Source organism: Xyrauchen texanus, chromosome 19, assembly GCF_025860055.1.
Source record: "Xyrauchen texanus isolate HMW12.3.18 chromosome 19, RBS_HiC_50CHRs, whole genome shotgun sequence".
Lineage (NCBI taxonomy): Eukaryota > Metazoa > Chordata > Actinopteri > Cypriniformes > Catostomidae > Xyrauchen > Xyrauchen texanus.
The window spans coordinates 2,957,470-2,977,088 of NC_068294.1; the positions used below are offsets into that span (position 1 = coordinate 2,957,470).

General features: G+C 41.6%; 1 protein-coding gene across 1 annotated transcript in view; it reads left to right on the forward strand.

Annotated features, from left to right (window-relative positions):
• The window catches only part of LOC127659530 (X-linked interleukin-1 receptor accessory protein-like 2), a 564,853-nt gene that overhangs the window by 373,063 nt on the left and 172,171 nt on the right, over positions 1-19,619 (forward strand). The window contains exons 4-5 of the mRNA XM_052149394.1: positions 10,972-11,158; positions 11,690-11,843. Coding sequence (XP_052005354.1) covers positions 10,972-11,158; positions 11,690-11,843 — 341 coding nt within the window. The remainder of the gene's footprint in view (positions 1-10,971; positions 11,159-11,689; positions 11,844-19,619) is intronic.

The following is a 19,619-nucleotide window of genomic DNA, read 5'->3' on the forward strand; positions in this document are numbered from 1 at the left end:
AATTGCCAAAACTATAGTTTGCTAATATGAAATCTGTGGAGTGGTTAAAAAAATTAATTTTAATGACTTTAACCTAAGTGTATGTAAATTCTGACTTCAACTGTATAAACAATATACATATATTAGTGAAACGTATAATGAAACGTAAATAACATTAAACTGCATGTTTATATTTTTTAACACCAAATCTTACCCTAATGTCTTAACCCAACCAATAATATAATTGCAGCATGCTGACAGGCAGACAAAGATGATGATTAAGTTAAACCAAGTAGAGTGTATTTATAACAATTACAAAACAAAAGCAAGAAATAAACAAAGACTAGACTTGACTTGAAGATGCCACAGTCTTGACTAGACATCACTTACATTGACTGCAACATTACTAAAACAAGAATAATAAACAAATTATGAAACAGTAAGGTCACATGACTGTCAGTGAAACATGTCAATTAAATTGACTAGAATTTATAGCCTCTGCTGGTGACATCATTGGATGCACCTGTAGCAGGACTATAAATAGATACGTCACAGGTGCATCGCCAGGTATTTTGTCTGAAGAGCGGTCCGGGGGCATCACAGTGCGGCAATGAAGCGCAGCATCTCATTCTGCTTTTATCAGAGAAAAGGGGTTACAGTTAAGTAACCCGAGATGTTCCCTGTCAAAAAGCTACACTTTGATGCAGCGCTGACTTAGCGCTTTGGGAACGAGAATACCCACGCCACCGAATGTGGATGTCCAGACCCTTTACGGTTGTGTAGTTTTGCTCACAAGAGCGCGAGAGGTCTCAGACATGAGCTTGTGATGTTGACTCAAGGTCATCAGAGCCCGGAGTAGTATGACTATAAAATCTTATGAATGTGTGCGGAGAGGATCAGCCTGCCGCTGAAGAGGGACACCTCTAGCCAAGGCTTTATAGAAGACGAGCCCTCCGGTAGAGTGAGCCCTGATACCTACTGGTGAAGCTTGACCACACGCCTCGTAGGCCAGGGCAATAGCGTCCCTCACCCAATGCAACATAGTCTGCTTGGTGGCGGCCGCCCCCCTGTTGTGGCCCCCATGGCAAAGAGTAGTTGCCCTGATTTATGCCACTGGCTTGTGCGGTGGACATACGTCTGAAGGGCACAGACTGGACAAAGTCTGTGAAGTCTTTCCTGCTCCGGCGTTGTAAATGGCGGGGAGCAGAAGGCTTTGAGAGTGACCAGATGTACAGTCGAGAAAGGAACCTTAGGCAGGTAGTCAGGATGAGGGTGCAAAATTGCTTTAGCCATTCCATGGGGAAAAAACTAAGCAGGCTGGCAAGACAGACAGAGCCTGTAGATCCCCAAGTAATTACCATAAGAAAAACCATCTCTAGAGTCAGAAATTTATCAGATGCTGACTCTAGAGGTTCGAAGGGGGTCTCAACCAGACCCTCAAGGACTATTGCTAAGTCCCATGAGGGGATCCTGGTCCTAGCAGGAGGTCTCAGTCGCATGGCTCCACATACGAAGCGAGTAAGCAGAGGATGTCTCCCCAACGACACCCCATCAATCAAGGCGTGGCAAGCCGATAGAGCAGCCACGTAAACCCTGAGAGTGGTGGGGCATGTGCCTGCTGACAATTTTTCCTGCAGAAAGTCCAGAACTGAAGCAATCTGGCAGGTAACTGGATCTGCATTATGTGCACTGCACCATCTTTCAAAGACACCCCATTTATTGGTGTATAGTGTCGCTCAGTTGGTACCCTTCAGGGGCCAAACATGAAGGTTCCACAGCTCTGGCTGGGGATGAAATATTGTCCCCTGCACCTAAGACAGAAGGTCCCTCCTGTCCGGAATCGCACAAGGCGTGCCGTCGAGGAGAGACATTATCTTCAAGAACCCTGTTCGGCCAGCGCTGCGCTATCAGTAAGAGGCAGGACCCTTGCTGGCGAACTCTGGCCAAGACTCCCGGGAGCAGAGAAACCATGGGAAATGCATTGGGGCAGTGGTGGCTCAGTGGTTGAGGCTCAGGGTTACTGACCAGAAGGTTGGGGGTTCAAGCCCCAGCACCACCAAGATGCCACTGTTGGGCCCTTGAGCAAGGCACTTAACTCCAGGTTGCTCCGGGGGGATTGTCCCTGTAATAAGTGCACTGTAAGTCGCTTTGGATAAAAGCATCTGCCAAATGCATAAATGTAAATGTAAATGCATACAGGCGCATTCTGGGCCATGTATGCGCCATCAAGTCAAGAACCGGGGGGTGGGTGACTCAGAGAGAAGTAAAGGGGACATTGCGCTTTCTGTTAAGAGGTCCACTTCTGCCCTGTAAAATCTCACCCAGATTTGTTCCACTACCTCGGGGTGGAGTTTCCACTCCCCTGTCTGTATTTTCTGTCTGGAGAGTAAATCTGCTCCCACATTCAGGCATCCAGGGATATAAACTGCCCTGACTGACAGGAGCTTGCCCTGGGCCCAAAGGAGAATCTGACATGTCAGAGTGTTCAGCTGGTGTGAACGTAGATTTATGTAAGAGACTGCTGCTGTGTTGTCCACCCGCACCAGGATATGGCAGCCTCTGAAATGCTGGAGGAAATATTTAAGGGCCAGAAATACAGCCATCAACTCGAGGCAGTTGATGTGCCAATCGAGCTGATGACCCTCCCATTCCCCTTGAGCTGGACGACCACTTAAGACCACTCCCCAGCCCGTCAGGGAGGTGTCTGTCGTTAGCAACTTGCGACGGCAAGACGCACCTAGAGTAGGACCCAAAGTAAGGAACCGGGGTCTGAACCACATAGAAAGGGAACGAAGCGCACGGCACGTAACCCTTATTAGCCTTAGAGGACTGGCCCTTGGATGAAATCCCCTGGCTTTTAGCCACAACTGAAATGGTCTCATGTGCAGAAGGCCCAAAGGGATCACTGAGTACGCAGATGCCATGAGACCTAGTATTTGTTGATACTGACGAACACTGCAACCTTGGCCTAGCCTGACTTTGCTCAGGGTGTTCTGAATGGACACGATTTGAGCGGGAGACAATTGTGCCCGCATCGTGATCGGATTCCATACAATGCCCAGATAGGTAATTCCCTGTGTGGGAGAGAGAGAACGCTCTTTTTGACGTTGAGTCTCAGACCCAGAGAAACCAGATGAGCTAAGACGATATCCCTGTGCTGAACTGCCAGTTCTTGAGACTGTGCTAGTATCAGCCAGTCGTCTATGTAATTCAGAATGTGGATGCCCTGGAGTCCCAAAGGAGCCAGTTCTGCATCCATGCATTTCATGAATGTGTGGGGTGATAGGGCTAGGCTGAATGGAAGAACCCGATATTGGAAGGCTTCGCCCCCGAAAGCAAACCTCAGGAACTTCCTGTGCTGTGGCAGAATTTCTATATGAAAATATGCGTCCATGAGATCGATCGTGACCAACCAATCGTGATGTTGGATTTGGGACATGACCATCTTGATAGTTAGCATCTTGAACTTGAACGCCTTGACTGAGCGATTCAAGCCTCAAAGATCTAAGATCGGATACAACACCCTACCCTTCTTGGGAACCAGGAAGAATCTGCTGTAATAACCTAACTCTTTCTCTGGAAGGGGAACATGTTCTATGGCCCCTTTGACCAAGAGATTTTGCAGTTCTTTCCACAGTAGTGGAAAAACCATGCCGTTGAAACGTGGAGGACGGCAAACTAATTGAATTCTGTAGCCTTTTTCTACTGTTCTTAGGACCCACATAGAAATACCTGGCAGAAGTTTCCACGCTGCCAGGTTTTCTGAGATGGGTATTAATTTTGACACTTCCTGTTGAGGGGATGTCGAGTGTTCCTTGTCCTGGACTAAGGCAGGAAGCAACGGTACACCCAACATTTTGCTGGAAGCCTCTAACTCCCGAAACACCAGAGGTGGCGGGAATGGAGAGGTTTCGTGGGGGTATCGGGAGGGTCGAAGTGGATGGTACACATGCCCCATCCTGAGTGGGGCTACCCCCACAAGGCTTTTCGCAAGACCGTCAGGGTTCTTTCCTCTTAGAAATGACTGCCCTGAGGTCTTGCTTTGGGGGCTGCTGAGGTCGACGAGCCGGTCCCCAGTCTCTACGAGGGAGAGCACGACTCGCCACGCTTTGTTTCTGAGCCTCCCTTCTAGAAGGACCGGGGCAGGGTGGCCGACGGCCCCTCCCCCTGAGTGCGGCGAGGAAGGAATTGCCCGAAGGCTTCCTCATGATTTTTCACCTCCTGGAACCTGGTGGTAACTACATTCATAGTGTTACCAAATAAACCAGAAGGCAAAACCGGGGCATCGAGAAGGAAAACTTTGTCCTTGTTATGGTTGAGCCATAAGTGTCTCTCCATGCTGACAAAAGCAGACATAGACCTGCCAATGGCATGGGCCATCTGCTTGGTCGTGCAGAGAGACAGATCCGTGGCTCGACTAAGCTCGGAGAAAGCCTCCTCGTCGACCGTGGTGCCAGCACTCAGGTCCTTCAGCAGATCAGCCTGGTACACCTGCAAAACTGCCATAGTGTGCAGGGTAGCACCAGCCTGACCTGCTGCCTGATAAGCCTTCCCCACAAGAGTGGAGGTGGTCCTGCACGGCTTTGTGGGGAGAGTGGGTCTTTTTAATGATGATGCCGAGCCAGGCGAGCGATAACCCGCAAGTGTCGCTTCAACTGGCGGCATCACCGAATACCCCCATGCCTCAGCACCCATGATAGTCGAATATATACACGTCGAGGGCACGAAGACACGGGAAGTATAAGGTTTCCTCCAAGAATGAGAGAGCTCGTCATGGAGGTCATCAAAGAAAGGAAGGGACTGATGAGGCGTTCCCTTCCCTTGACCACCAGACAGAAATCTCTCCCCCAAATTGGAGCATTTGGGGGTCTCTTGTTCACGTGGCCAGTCTAATTGAAGCCTGGCCACTGCACAAGTAATCACCTCGAGTAATTCCTCAGATGATTTATTATCATGCCCGGAATGCTCGGTGGTGGGTAACTCGAAATCCGCAGACTCAAGAGATTCATGGTCCACCTCATGAACCGAAGAGGCGCCAAAGCGTGCTTCAGGATCATGGGAAGCACAAGCTAGATCTGGGGAGAGAGAGGGACGGACCCGTCTCTCGCTCCTCAGCCAAATCCATATGAGAGCCCCACAATGGAAGTGTGGGCGCTGACTCTCGGAAGTAAGCAAGATGAGTGCGAAGCATTTTGACTGAGCACCCGCCCCGCCCCAACGCAAGAGCTGCATGGTCTTCCCCCAAACATACAAAACAAAACTGGTGTGTGTCCCTCTCAGCCATAGAGTGTAAACAAGGGAACACACACTGCTTGATTTGTCTTTCAGTCATTTTCTTTTATTTTATTAAAATAAAACAAGCTAAGGCGTATCAGAGAACTGGCGAGTAAGAGGTTTTTTTTTCCATCTCTCTCTCCTCTCTCTCTCACTGCTGCTCTGCATTGGCCTTTTCCTCTCTTTTTTGGGGGGGTACTACACTGTTACAGGAAGTAACCCAGGGAAAGGGGGGGGGGGGTGTACGTCATGCTGGGGGCTCCTCAGCCTGAGAGAACAAGGGAGGAATGTGGCAGGGCGGAGGGTGGGGCCGGGTCGTGATCCTACATACCCGGTCCCGTATTAGGCTAATCAAGCCTCCGTGAGGGATAAAGGTCGACTGCAGAGGATCGTGCGAGAGATAGTTTACGGACATGTCCGTCATGTGTGTGTTTGTCTTTTGTTTAAGTTTTATATTAAACTATTATTTATATTGACAAGCCAGTTCTCGCGTTCCATTGACACTTTACAGACAACTTGCCACAACCTGATATTGGAGGATAGAATTTAATGAGTATTTTGAACTAGATGTTGAAACCCAAACAGACAAATATTTGTATGTTGTTTTTTTTTCCAAGACTTTTGATTGAAAACGTAATAGTTACTGAGGTATAGCCTTTGTGACAACTTACCTGTGTGAAAAATATCCCCGGTCTCCCTGATATTGAGCATTCCTTGTGATAGCTGGCACTGACCAAAATGATCCAAGATCAAGAAGGGACGTGCAAAGGTTGACCAGACTAATTGAGCTTAGCATATGAAGGATGAGAGTGTTCACTTCAACGAAGGAGGTGGTACTTTTAGCCCTTGTGCCTCTTGTCAGTTTGCCTACTGGGACAAAGGATGAAAATGACTTGCATAGTTAAAAGTGACTAATTTATATTAAAGCACTTGATTTAGTTAATTAAGCCAATGAACTCTAGTACATTCTTAGACTCTCACACATAATGATGGATTGACAGAATGACAGATTGGTGCTAATATGCAATAATATAGTGCAGGTTACAGAAACATTCACATCTCTTTTCCTAAGATAAATGTATAGATGAAAAGTCAAACAGTGGTGCCCTTATTTAATTATTTTAAAACACATTTTTCTCATTTATTTCTAAGCAGAAGGGGATTAGTATTGTGATATTTCTTAACACATTTCATACTATCTAATAGAAACAACTGTTGAGTCATTGTGGTATCTGTTTATATTCTCATAGCCAGTATGGCAATGAAGATACACACTCAATATTAAAGTGAATGTGCACCAGATAGACATTTACAAATATGACCTGCTGGATAAGTCATATTGGTGGCAGTAGTGATGCAGAGAGTGTAGCAGTAATCCAGGAGGGATGCTGAGAATTCACAACAACCAGAGCATCATGATGACTTTCTAAATAAACAATCAATACAGTGCCACTCAATACAGTTTAAGCCATTGAATTGTTCCAATTAATTAACTGCACAGCACCCAACAATGACATCAGAGCTCATAAACACAATCATTACATGATACTGACAGATCAGCACATGCTTTGTTTGTTTGATAGACAGTTTTTTCTCAAAATGACATACTGTATGATGCATAAAAATATACACTCACCTAAAGGATTATTAGGAACACCATACTAATACTGTGTTTGACCCCCTTTCGCCTTCAGAACTGTCTTAATTCTACGTGGCATTGATTCAACAAGGTGCTGAAAGCATTCTTTAGAAATGTTGGCCCATATTGATAGGGTAGCATCTTGCAGTTGATTTGGGATGCACATCCAGGGCACGAAGCTCCCGTTCCACCACATCCCAAAGATGCTCTATTGGGTTGAGATCTGGTGACTGTGGGGGCCATTTTAGTACAGTGAACTCATTGTCATGTTCAAGAAACCAATTTGACATGATTCAAGCTTTGTGACATGGTGCATTATCCTGCTGGAAGTGGCCATAAAGGGATGGACATGGTCAGAAACAATGCTCAGATAGGCCGTGGCATTTAAACGATGCCCAATTGGCAATAAGGGGCCTTAATGTGTGCCAAGAAAACATCCCCCACACCATTACACCACCACCACCAGCCTGCACAGTGGTAACAAGGCATGATGGATCCATGTTCTCATTCTTTTTATGCCAAATTCTGACTCTAGCATCTGAATGTCTCAACAGAAATCGAGACTCATCAGACCAGGCAACATTTTTCCAGTCTTCAACTGTCCAATTTTGGTGAGCTCTTGCAAATTTTAGCCTCTTTTTCCTATTTGTAGTGGAGATGAGTGGTACCCGGTGGGGTATTCTGCTGTTGTAGCCCATCCGCCTCAAGGTTGTGCGTGTTGTAGCTTCACAAATGCTTTGCTGCATACCTCGGTTGTAACGAGTGGTTATTTCAGGCAAAGTTGCTCTTCTATCAGCTTGAATCAGTCGGCTCATTCTCCTCTGACCTCTAGCATCAACAAGGCATTTTCGCCCACAGGACTGCCGCATACTGGATGTTTTTCCCTTTTCACACCATTCTTTGTAAACCCTAGAATGGTTGTGCGTGAAAATCCCAGTAACTGAGCAGATTGTGAAATACTCAGACCGGCCCATCTGGCACCAACAACCATGCCACGCTCAAAATTGCTTAAATCACCTTTCTTTCCCATTCTGACATTCAGTTTGGAGTTCAGGAGATTGTCTTGACCAGGACCACACCCCTAAATGCATTGAAGCAACTGCCATGTGATTGGTTGATTAGATAATTGCATTAATGAGAAATTGAACAGGTGTTCCTAATAATCCTTTAGGTGAGTGTATATGACAGCTATTTACTGGATAATCACATGAAATATTGAATAGATCTGATGTATCCTAAATGATACACCTTTGTGAAACAAACAAACAAATAAAAAGCATAAAAATATATCCTCTAATGGATATCAAACAATTGCAAACACAACACAAGTTTTATCAAAAAACAAATATATTTGTCAAATATATGTGTTGCACAATTATTGGCACCCCTAGAAATTCTTATGAGTAAAATATATCTGAAATATATTCCCATTCATATATATATTTTTTTTTAGAGAACCTGGGAGACTACCTACATGAAATTGTTCAGCCATGACTTCCTGTTTCACAAGGGTATAAATATGAGGTAACACACTGGCCAAATTCCCTTAATCATCAATCACAGTGGGTTAGACTAAAGAATATAGTTTTGATATGTGGCAAAAGGTTGTTGAGCTTCACAAAATGGAAAATGGCTATAAGAAACTAGCTAAAGCATTGAAAATACCCATTTACACCATCAGGGCAATAATTAAGAAGTCCAAATCTACTGGATTTGTTAAGAATAGACCTGGAAGAGGACGTGTGTCTATATTGTCTCCAAGCACAGTGAGGAGGATTGTTCGAGTGGCCAATAATTCTCCAATGATCACAGCTGGAGACCTCAAAAATTATTTGGGCCTTGGGGTCAGAAAGTCTCCAAAACTACAATCAGACATCACCTACATTATTATAAGTTGTTTGGGAGGGTTTCAAGAAAAAAGCATCTGCTCTAATCCAACAACAAATTCAAGCATCTTCAGTTTGCCAGACACTACTGGAACTTCAAATATTACCAGTTTCTATGGTCAGATAAAACAAACATAGAGCTTTTTGGCAGAAAAAACCAGATACGGGTTTGGCACACACAGAGAGAGTAGACATATGGAAAAGTACCTCATGGCCACAGTTAAATATGGTGCTGGATCTTTAATATTGTGGGGCTGTTTTTATGCCAGTGGTTCTGGACATCTTGTTTGGATACATGGCATCATGGATAGAAAATCAAAACCTGGCTGCCTCTGCAAGAAAGCTTACAATGGGTCCTGGTTGGATCTTCCAGCAGGACATTGATCCAAAGCAAACATCAAAATCAACACAAAAATGGTTCACTGACCACAAAATCAAGGTTCTGCTATGGCCATCCCAGTCTCCTGACCTGAACCCCATAGAAACATTGTGGGGTGACCTGAAGAGGAGAGTCCACCATGTGGACCTGAATTTGAAGGCTATGGAGAGATTCTGTATGGAGGAATGTTCTTAGATCCCTTGCCATGTGTTCTCCAACCTCATTATGCATTATAAGACAAGACTCAGAGCTGTTATCTTGGCAAAGGGAGGTTTCACAATGTATTGCATAAAAGGGTGCCAAAAAATATTCGTTTTTTAATAAAACTTGTGTTGTGTTTGCAGTTTTTGATATCCATTTGAGAATATATTTTTGTGAATATTTTGAATGAAAGATCAGAAGGATAAACAATAAAGACAGATTTTTCACAGCCTGCTTTGCTCATTTACCAAGGGTGCCAATATTTTTTGCCACCACTGTATGTCTCCACTTGCTCTCCGTGGTCAATGAATGATTGATGCCTGGTGGTCTCATCGCAAAAGAGACAAAAATTCAATTTCATTGTAATTCACTTGCTCCATTCCTCTGTGTTGGAATGAACTTCCAACCTTCACAAGATCTGATGAAATCATCTCAACATTCAAGAACCAGCTGAAAACACAGCTATTCTGCAAAAAATGCAATTACTATTTAATAATTACTATATATATATATATATATATATATATATATATATATTGCTAGCTTCTAACTATTCCATCTATCTGAGAACTTAATACTGCAGGTATTGTTGAATTTTGTATGACAAATTGCTTGCTTTGTTCCTTATTTGTAAGTCTCTTTGGATAAAAGCATCTGCTAAATGACTGAATGTAAATATAAATGTTGGTAAAGGAGGGGTGAAGAGCAATTGTCTTCTAAAACAGAGCGAATGCAAGTAACCTGCTAAGAAAAAGCACAGAATGTTATATATGGCTGTATAAGGCTTGGATATCGCCACAAAGATTTTGCTGGCAATCAAAAAATAAGAAATGTTGTGAATATTTAATACACTTTTTATTTGACCTCTTTATTTCCTAAAGAGTGATCTTTCAAGGCTGCACTGTTAATCAAAATAACGTCAAAATCTTGATATGGTCATATGTGATTATTAAACCATATATGGCTGAAATGAATAGATGCAATACATGGTTAGTGTGCACTTAGTAAATGGTGTAGGTGCTCTTAGGTGCTCACATGCTGGGCTCATGATGCACTGTTTTGAGGTTCACATGTATTGTGAAAGCAAAGTGCTGCAGGTTCACACATAGTTAGCACACTGGTTCTTTCGTAGTAAGGACATTTTTCTACTCACAACAGCATTTTAGGGATGAATAATATGTTGAGATATATTTGATAACCATGGTGTAAGTAAGATATAATGTACAGTCAGCCAATCATTTTCATATCATGATCATTATCACCCCAAAGTGGAGGGTTGTTTACTAGATAGGGAAGAATGTGGTGAATTTATATGCGTGTAACATGGTACACAAACCTAAACTACTTCACAGCTGTGCAGTTAAAGAATTATAATCAACAACTCTATTGAGAACTGTGTCAGGGAATTAACAATGCTGTGGTATACATTTTATTTTGTTCATTGCTCTTATTGGCTACTATGGATTTGTTGTTATGGTGCAAAATAAAGTACATTTTGTGTGTGTGTGTGTGTGTGTGTGTGTGTGTGTGTGTGTGTGTGTGTGTGTCAAGAACTTTTCAAGTCTGAACAAACAATTTTTTATTTATTTTTTTTAATGATGTTGTCTCCACAGAAACTCAACGTACTGTATGAAAGTGTCCATGTCCCTGACAGTGGAAGAGAGTGAAGAGGGGCTCTGCTTCAGCAGTCGAATACGTTACCTGGAGAGAGCAGAGATTACCAAGAGCAAAATGATCACCTGCCCAGACATTGACGACTATCTCGCCCCATACAAGCAGCCCATCATGACCTGGTACAAGGTATATAACAGAGATATAACTCTAGCTGTAAGACTGATATACACTAAGGCAGGGTCAGTTTAGTAATTGAGCCTTTTACAGCTGGGCCAATAGCAGGCCAATGTATGATCTAAAAATAAATGACAAATGAATTAAAAATAGCCAAATAATAAAAAAAATTTTTTTTTAAACGGCCCCATAATTCTTCTATCCTGAATGTTCCACGTGTCCAGCTTTGTCATCAGTTAAAGATGTTGTGTCATAGAAAGAGAAAGGGGTCGTTCACTCCAAACATGTTCTTATGCTATAAAAAGGTAGCAGTACCATGAATAGAGTAGAATTCAGTTGTCTCGAGACACATTATTAATAGTTGAATTTCTTTTTAACTTGTTAGAGCGTCTAAAATCTCCTGTACAAGATGCTGAAAACACAGCGATACACTCTATACACATTTTATATATAATAAATGTGTGCGTCCGGCTTTAGTTAAGTTTACAGTCATAAAAACAGAGAACACCACAGATATGTTAAGAATGTTTGATGTTTGAACAGGAGTGTCAGAGGAAGGACTGGAGAAGTTCCATCATCATCAACACCACCAGCCTGTGGATCCCGGAGGTGCAGGAAGATGATGGAGGAAACTACACCTGCGAACTCAAGTACGGCAGTAGAGTCGTCAGACGCACTACTGAACTCAAAGTCACAGGTAACTTCAGCCTCACTTAACCTGAATCTAAACCTGATGCTGTACGGTATGTATTCTACTATGACACACGTAGTTGATGGAAAAATGCAAGTATCTGTCTCAGACAGCATGTCCACAGTCTGTGGACCATCTAAAGCACATTGCACACACACACACACACACACACAAAACATTTTTTTTTGTAAAAGCTGATTTAAACTGCCATTCTAACTCAATGTACATAGGCACATTGAATAAGATTAAGGTATATGTACACCTTTTTTTTTTTTTACAAGGCATTCGATTAACAACTTAAGTGCCTTTTGAGAACAAACTATAGATTTGCAAAAGATTGCCATGTTAATCTCAGGTTCATCAAATGTTTGAAAGATATTGATGGAGACACATCAACATTAGCTTAAAAAGTAACAAGTAAACTAGATCTACAAGCTGAAATGCATATTCTGCATGGTTTTCTGGGTTACTGTATATCCATAACTTATTACTTTTGGAGAGACAGAAATACAGGTTACAATGTCTACACAAAATTCCATTCATTTCTTTAGTGTTTCTGTACAGCTGGGGCCATTTATTTGAAAATAGTTGAGCACTGTACCATTAAACTAGGTTGAAACATAAATCTGCTTAGAAAATGAATGCTTATGGAAGCTTTCGACAAGGAGTGAAGGAATAATAAGGCAGATGAATTGGATTGCATTAATAAGCTCATCTTTTATGTGACTTCCATTCTTTAGACAAATCTGTGTATGCATGGTATACATGTGCATATGGGCATGGGTGGGTGGGGCCTGCCTGCACCCTGCTACCCATATTTTCATACCAGCATGATTATATTTATAGATTACTTTGCACTTTGACGGATCCCACACAGCTACATTAACATGGTAACATTTTGCGCCCAATTGAAAAAAAAAAATTATGTTGCAAAGGTTGGTAGCTAGCTACTGGAGAAGAGCTTTGCTATGAATGAATAATACATTCATCATATCCCAAATGAGTCAGTGATTTAGTTGCCAGTTTTGTGATCAGTTGCCAATTTTTTCAGAGAGGTACAGCCACACATCCTTTCAACTGAGGAGAATAATATAAAAGAGAACAGAGGTTAGTAGACAGGTACTGTACAGCAAATACTTGTCTGCAGCCTCTTTATTAATTGCAGCATTTAAGAGACAAATTTCAGAGATGACAGTTCAAGAGATTTTTGAAATTTGAGAACAACAATAACAGCTTTTTTTCAAAGCTTTGAAGCTAATAAAATATGAATTGAGGAGTGTCATGGGTCACATCAGACTATCGGGACTTGCCAATCTTTCAATTGAAAATGTCAGAGGCCACAAATTTAACATAAAGGACATTGTGGAAGAGTTTGCTGAGGAGGCCTATAGAGTGCATCTAAAATGAGTGAGTGGTGTCTTTTCACATATTTTATGTCTATTTGCTATATAAGTTAATAGTCTATTGAGCCTCTTTGCCAATGTGGTTGTTTGTTTGTTTGGGCATTTGCTTCCAGTAGGTTATGGTATTGACATTTCCAAGTGCTTTGTTTATATTGGGCTGGGCCTAGTTGACTGTTTAGTAGACTGTTTAGTAGTTCTGTAATTCAGCTGGTAAGGAAAAATCATTATATAAATGAGCGCTCTTTGGTTTATCAAATTGGTATTGTGAATTGCCATAGATATAGCCTTGTCACAAAACATTCATCTACTATTTTTAGCCTACTATGGCCACTCTAACTCTTGTGTTGGATATCATGTGAACAGTGATGTATAGTTATTGGGGCATTCGAGAAAACTGGGAAGAGATATTACGTGAAGGCCTATTATCTCATAATATTTCTCAGTTTTCTTGATTTGGGAAATATTTAATTTGCTATTGCACCTTGGTCTTGCTGCAATACCTAACTACAGTGAAAGTTGTGTGCTACATTGCACAGTGGATTTTGAGGCCAGATAAAAAAACGCTGCATATGGGCCCAGGGTTGACTTGCTATGCCACTGCGTTGAGCCTTAACGAGAGAGAACAATATATGAATAACTGACTTAAACTGACTGAGGTAATCTTTAGCACAATACCACTCTAAACGTATAGCACTTTCTGGTGTGCTTCACCTGGGATCACTTTTAAAGAGGCCCTATTATGCTTTTTGGTGTTTTATCTTTTGTGTATGTAAAAGGTCTGCTAAGTTACAAAGTCCATGCAAAAGGGAGTTATTCTCTCCCACAGACAACACAGCTCAAGAACTACATGAAACGGCTGGATTGTAGTCCAGCCATTTCTTCCGTAAAATATCAATGTCACTATGTAACACATTTTCATAATGCCCACCTAAGGGCTACTTTGGCCCACACTCAAACAAACATAGTTATAGCCGAGGCCAGGATGATTTGGGTTAGTGTTGTAGTCATGTCAAGAAGACGCTGTTCTCTTCATTGCGAAAGCAAAACCTATTTGAGTGGTGGTGGTGTAGTGGGCTAAAGCACATACTGTATATGTTAATCAAAAGGTCGCTGGTTCGAGCCCCATGGCCACCACCATTGTGTCCTTGAGCAAGTCACTTAACTCCAGGATGCTCCGGGGGGATTGTCCCTGTAATAAGTGCACTGTAAGTCCCTTTGGATAAAAGCATCTGCCAAATGCATTAATGTAAATGTAAATAAATGTATTTGAATTATTTTTCAGTATATTTTCAAGACGGTTAATCCTGAAAGATGGTGCAGTTCCCAATTTGTTGGGACAATCTGGAGCTTCAGGATCACAAACTCTAAATATTCTTGATTGTTTGTGGATTTATCTGCTACCGAGAGTTTAAATGCAGAGTTTTGTGTTGTAGATACAGTGTACACCCAGTGTACAGCTGTAAGCTTCTGCTAACCTGCTAGCTAATGTTATTGTGTTGAAATAGTTTTGCTAATCAGTTGCAGGCCCACTTTTACCAACAATTGTGTAGAATTTGTTTTGGAGCATCGAGAACTTTTCTTCCCCTCAATAAGAAAACCCTCTGTAATAGCAATTTTCAGAGGTTAATAAAAACAGCATCAAAAGTGTAAGAAAACTTTCAGGAGGCAAATTGTAATAAAGAGAAAAGGTTTATTCTTCTGAGGATTCTTTTCACAAACCGCAGCTACCCAGTTTCGAAACAGAATGCCTGTTAGACTCAACAAAACATAGATATTTTATACAGTTCTCCAACATTGTAACCCCTCCCACCCAGTTTCTAGATATCCCATACCTTTAACTGGTTTGGGATGGTTTCTACCCCCCCAGGGCAGGTCAAACTGTTCTTTGTCCCTGAGAAGCCAAAAAAGGCCTTCATTTACGACCTAAATTACCTCCTGCTTCTCTCAGGAGGGGGGCATGGGACTTCATATTATTACTAAACGACCCCCTGTATTCTCCTGAAAAGGTCACTTCTCGGGCTCTAGGTGTCTATCTTCCTGGCCCATCTGGTTTTATTACGTTTGTTCTTTCCTGTCCTCCTTCAGCTGCTGGAAGCCCTCACAGAAACACATGATTAAATGAAATTAACAGTTTGGAAACAAATAAATATAATAATACTGAATTTTTTTCCGTAACACCTCGAAGTAAGGAGTTCCAGGGGCCAGGAGTTTATTCAGCTAACCAACAAACCCAAGATGTCAGCTGAGATCTGACTCTCTTGATCAAAACCCTCATTTTGTATACAGTTTGTTAACTAGCAATTATAAAAAGCCTCATCTTCTATCACCATTTTTATAACAATGACCGCTCTTATGGAACTGCACTCCGGAGGAGAAATAAGACCAAACATCTCCCCTCACATTTGAATAGAAGGAAGTAAAAGATCTCATCGCTCCCTAGCTAATTTCTTTCTGGAGGGTAATAGCAATCAAAATGTCATATAAAACATGTGCTTGCAAAAGTGGCATTGCGTTATGTTGAGTACATCAGTGATTTTAAAAAAATACAGTAAATAACATACTACAGTGATTAGACAATTTTAGTATATGTTTCAGTATATGATACATCCCACTGAGCCAGAGGAACTCATAGACATTTACGGTAGCCTGGAGCACTATCTGGTGGTGTTGGAGCAGACAGCAGGTTTTTAAACCACCAGTAGAGTCTTGCTCTTGCTGCTAAGCACTGAGGTGCTCGTCGATTCTATCTTTGTGATGTTTAATTCTATGGTCCTCCAGTGGCACTTTCAGTGTTTTTAGAGTTCATAAATGCATACTATTTTAATTCTACAATAATTTACTTATTAATATTGCCTTCAGAGATGATTCGAACAATAAAGTTTACTTTTAAACATTCAAAAAGTGCATATAGTCACCGCAAACCTTCATTCATTGTTAATTCTGGTTACATTACCCAGTTACTTTACATCATAATGTAATGTAAGACATTACATTATGACCTTCATTTCATTTCATTCACATGTTTTTCATTAAACAACAAACAGAATTAACAAGACAATAATCACTTCAGGAAGGGGTATATGCCAAAATAATAAACACAATGCTTTCTATCTTCCTGCCTATTCTATCCATTCTAAAGTACTACCTGATTGTAGTATAAAAGAAAATACAATGAGTATATTGACTCCCTTGCTATACAGAAACAAGAGAAAAATTAAGAATCAAGAGTCAAAAGAAAAGGCTCCCCTTCCCAACCATTCCTGGGTAATTCCAGGATTTTACTAGAATTCATCCAGCTCATCAGTCCAGGGCCTATGGTGTACCCAATATCAACTCCAGATGGATTTACAGACACATTGAGCATCTGTTTATCTGCCCTAAAATGAGGCGTAATAGCATCACTACATTCTTCCTCCTGCTCTGATCTTTCCGCTTCTTGTTCAGCTCTTTCTTGGTCATGGGATTGAGGCTCTCCTTCATCCATCCATCCATCCATCGTCAACTGCTTATCCTGTGTACAGGGTCGCGGGGGGCTGGAGCCTATCCCAGCTAACATTGGGCGAAAGGCGGGGGACACCCTGGACAGGTCGCCAGTCCATCGCAGAGGCTCTCCTTCAGCTTCAGGAAAATCAACTTCTAAATTTTCCTGCTCTTCTGCTCTAGCTGCTGGTCTTGGTAATCTCAGTTTTGGGACCTTAGTGCAGTGATTTAAATGATACCATGTTGTGCTACCTTCTACTTGTATTGCTATTGGGGTTGCTCTCACTACTTTATAAGGACCTTCCCTTCTGGGTTCATTCCTGTGAATGAATGGCTTCATGCATAGCAGTTAATTTTCTCATGTAAGACCTTAGCTCCATTTGTAATTGTTCTAGCATTGGGCCTTCATAAAGACCTCTCAAATATGGTACAGGCATGGGTCTGCCTGTTAGCATTTCATGTGGTGTTAGATTTGTGATTCTGTTAGTCTTCATGCAGTAAGACATCAATGCAAGAGGTAGAGCATCTACCCAATTGAGTCTATATCAGCACAAATTTTATTGAGCTTACCTTTGAGCATTCCATTCACTCTTTCAACCATTCCCTGTGACTGCGGATGGTAGACACACCCTATTGTTTGTTATATTCTTAACAGTTGTATATCACTGTTTTCACTATTCTTTGAATGAATGCTGAACCATTGTCAGAGCAAATTTGAGATGGTATGCCAAATCTTGGAATGACCACTCTGGTCAAAAATTTGATCAAAGTTTGAGCTCCTTGGTCTGCTGATGGTGCTGTCTCTACCCATCTGCTGAATCTGTCTATTATCACCAACATTTATCTTTTTCCACTTATTGATATTTTCATGTCCACATAATCAATTACATTACATTACATAATGTTTAAATGGTCCTTCTGGGACTGGTATGTGACCTATTGGTGCAGATGTACCCTTTCTGACATTGTTTTTGGCACGAATTTCACATTCAGCCAAAAATGTATCTACCATGGCCTGTAGATATGGGGACCAATATCCCTGTCTTTTTATTTTCCTAATTACCTCCCCCCTTGCTCAATGGTCAAAACCATGCACGTCTGAGATTAGAATAGTACTGTTGGAGAAATCATGTGTCCTTCATGTGATTGCCATATGCCACTTACATCTCTACTCACACCTCTTTCTTGCCATACCCCATGTTCATAAGGGCCAGCTTGATTTTGCATTCATACAATGTCATCTAATTGTGGTTTTGGCTGAAGCAAAACTGATAAAGTTGCCATTACTGCTACTTGGCATCCTGAGGCCTTTTTAGTCTGCAGCATTGTTACCTTGAATAAAAAAATATTTATGAGCTTGACATTTGATGATAGCCAATTTCTTTGGATGCATCATGGCTAAAATGAGCTTGATTATTTGGTCACCATGCTGGATTGCTATCCCATCAGTCTTTTTGAACCCTCTTTGTTTCCATACTGCTCCAAATAAATGGCATACTACATGTGAATATGCAGAATCTGTATAAATATTAATAGTTCGATTTTTAGCCAGTAGACAAGCCTCAGTCAGTGTTTTTAATTCAGACAATTGTGCTAACCATGGCTGCTCACAATGCTGTATCACAATTGGAACAAAATATTTGTCATCTCTTTTGACAACCGCATATCCGGCATGATTTCCTGTATGGTCTCTGAAACATGACCCATCTATAATCTGCTTCTGCATCAGTGATTGGTGTTTATTCTAGATCTGGTCTTAAACGAGTAAAAGCTAGAGATTCTATTACACATTCATGGGGTGATCTCGCCCCTTCAATAGGAATGAAATTGGCTGGGTTTATTGTTATACATTGTTTTATGGTAATTTCTGGGTAAGTTAACAGTGATGAATATGTAAAATACCTGGCTTGAGTTAGAACAAATCTACCTTGCTCTAATAGCTCTGTTACTTTGTGATGAGTGTAAATTATCACTGAATAGCCCATCGTCACAGTGGATGCTTTGTCATAAGCAAAATACACTGCTGCAAGTCCTTGATAGCATGGCGGGTAGCCTTGTGCTACATTATCTAATTGGGTGCTATAATAAACTATTGGTTGCTTTTTCCTTCCACTACAGGTCTCCTGAATCAAGACTGCTGATGCATATCAATCTCTTCTATCAGCTACCTACAAATTAAATGGTTTAGTATAGTCTGGTATTGCTAGCACTTTTTAATGATTAAAAGGCTACCAATGCATCAGTATCCCATGTCAGTTGAGCTTGTAGATTCTGATGCCCTGTCTGTTGCATCAGTGCTCTTAACCCTCTGGGATCTGAGGGTGTTTTGGGCCTTGAAGATGTTTTGACATGCCTTGACATTTGCGCTTTTTTCAGTTGCTTTAAAACACACTAATGGCTAAAGTCTGATAACAATGTATTCAGCACAAACTGGGCTACAATAATATGTGAGAAAAATGTGAATCAGAATCAGCTTTATTGCCAATTATGTTTTTACGCATACAAGGAATTTGTTTTGGTTTTGTAGGTGCGTATCACACATTCTCTAAATATAAAAAACAAGTATTAAAATATAAGCAATATAAATATAAATATGTCCACACAGATATATAATAAAAGTAAGAATAAAAATAAAAGAGAGCAGTACAGCAGAGTAAGTACAGTAGCATGTAGAGCCAGAGGTGGAGTGTGGAGAGTGTCAGGGTGGGTACTGGGCCTTGTTGATATGGCAAGTTGCGGATGGGAAGAAACTGTTCTTGTGGCATGAGGTTTTTGTCCTGATGGACCTCAGCCTTCCGCCAGAGAGGGAGTGTCTCAAAGAGATTGTGGCCGGGGTGGGAGGGATCAGCCACAATCTTTCCAGTACACTTCAGGGTCCTGGAGGTGTACAGGTCCTGGA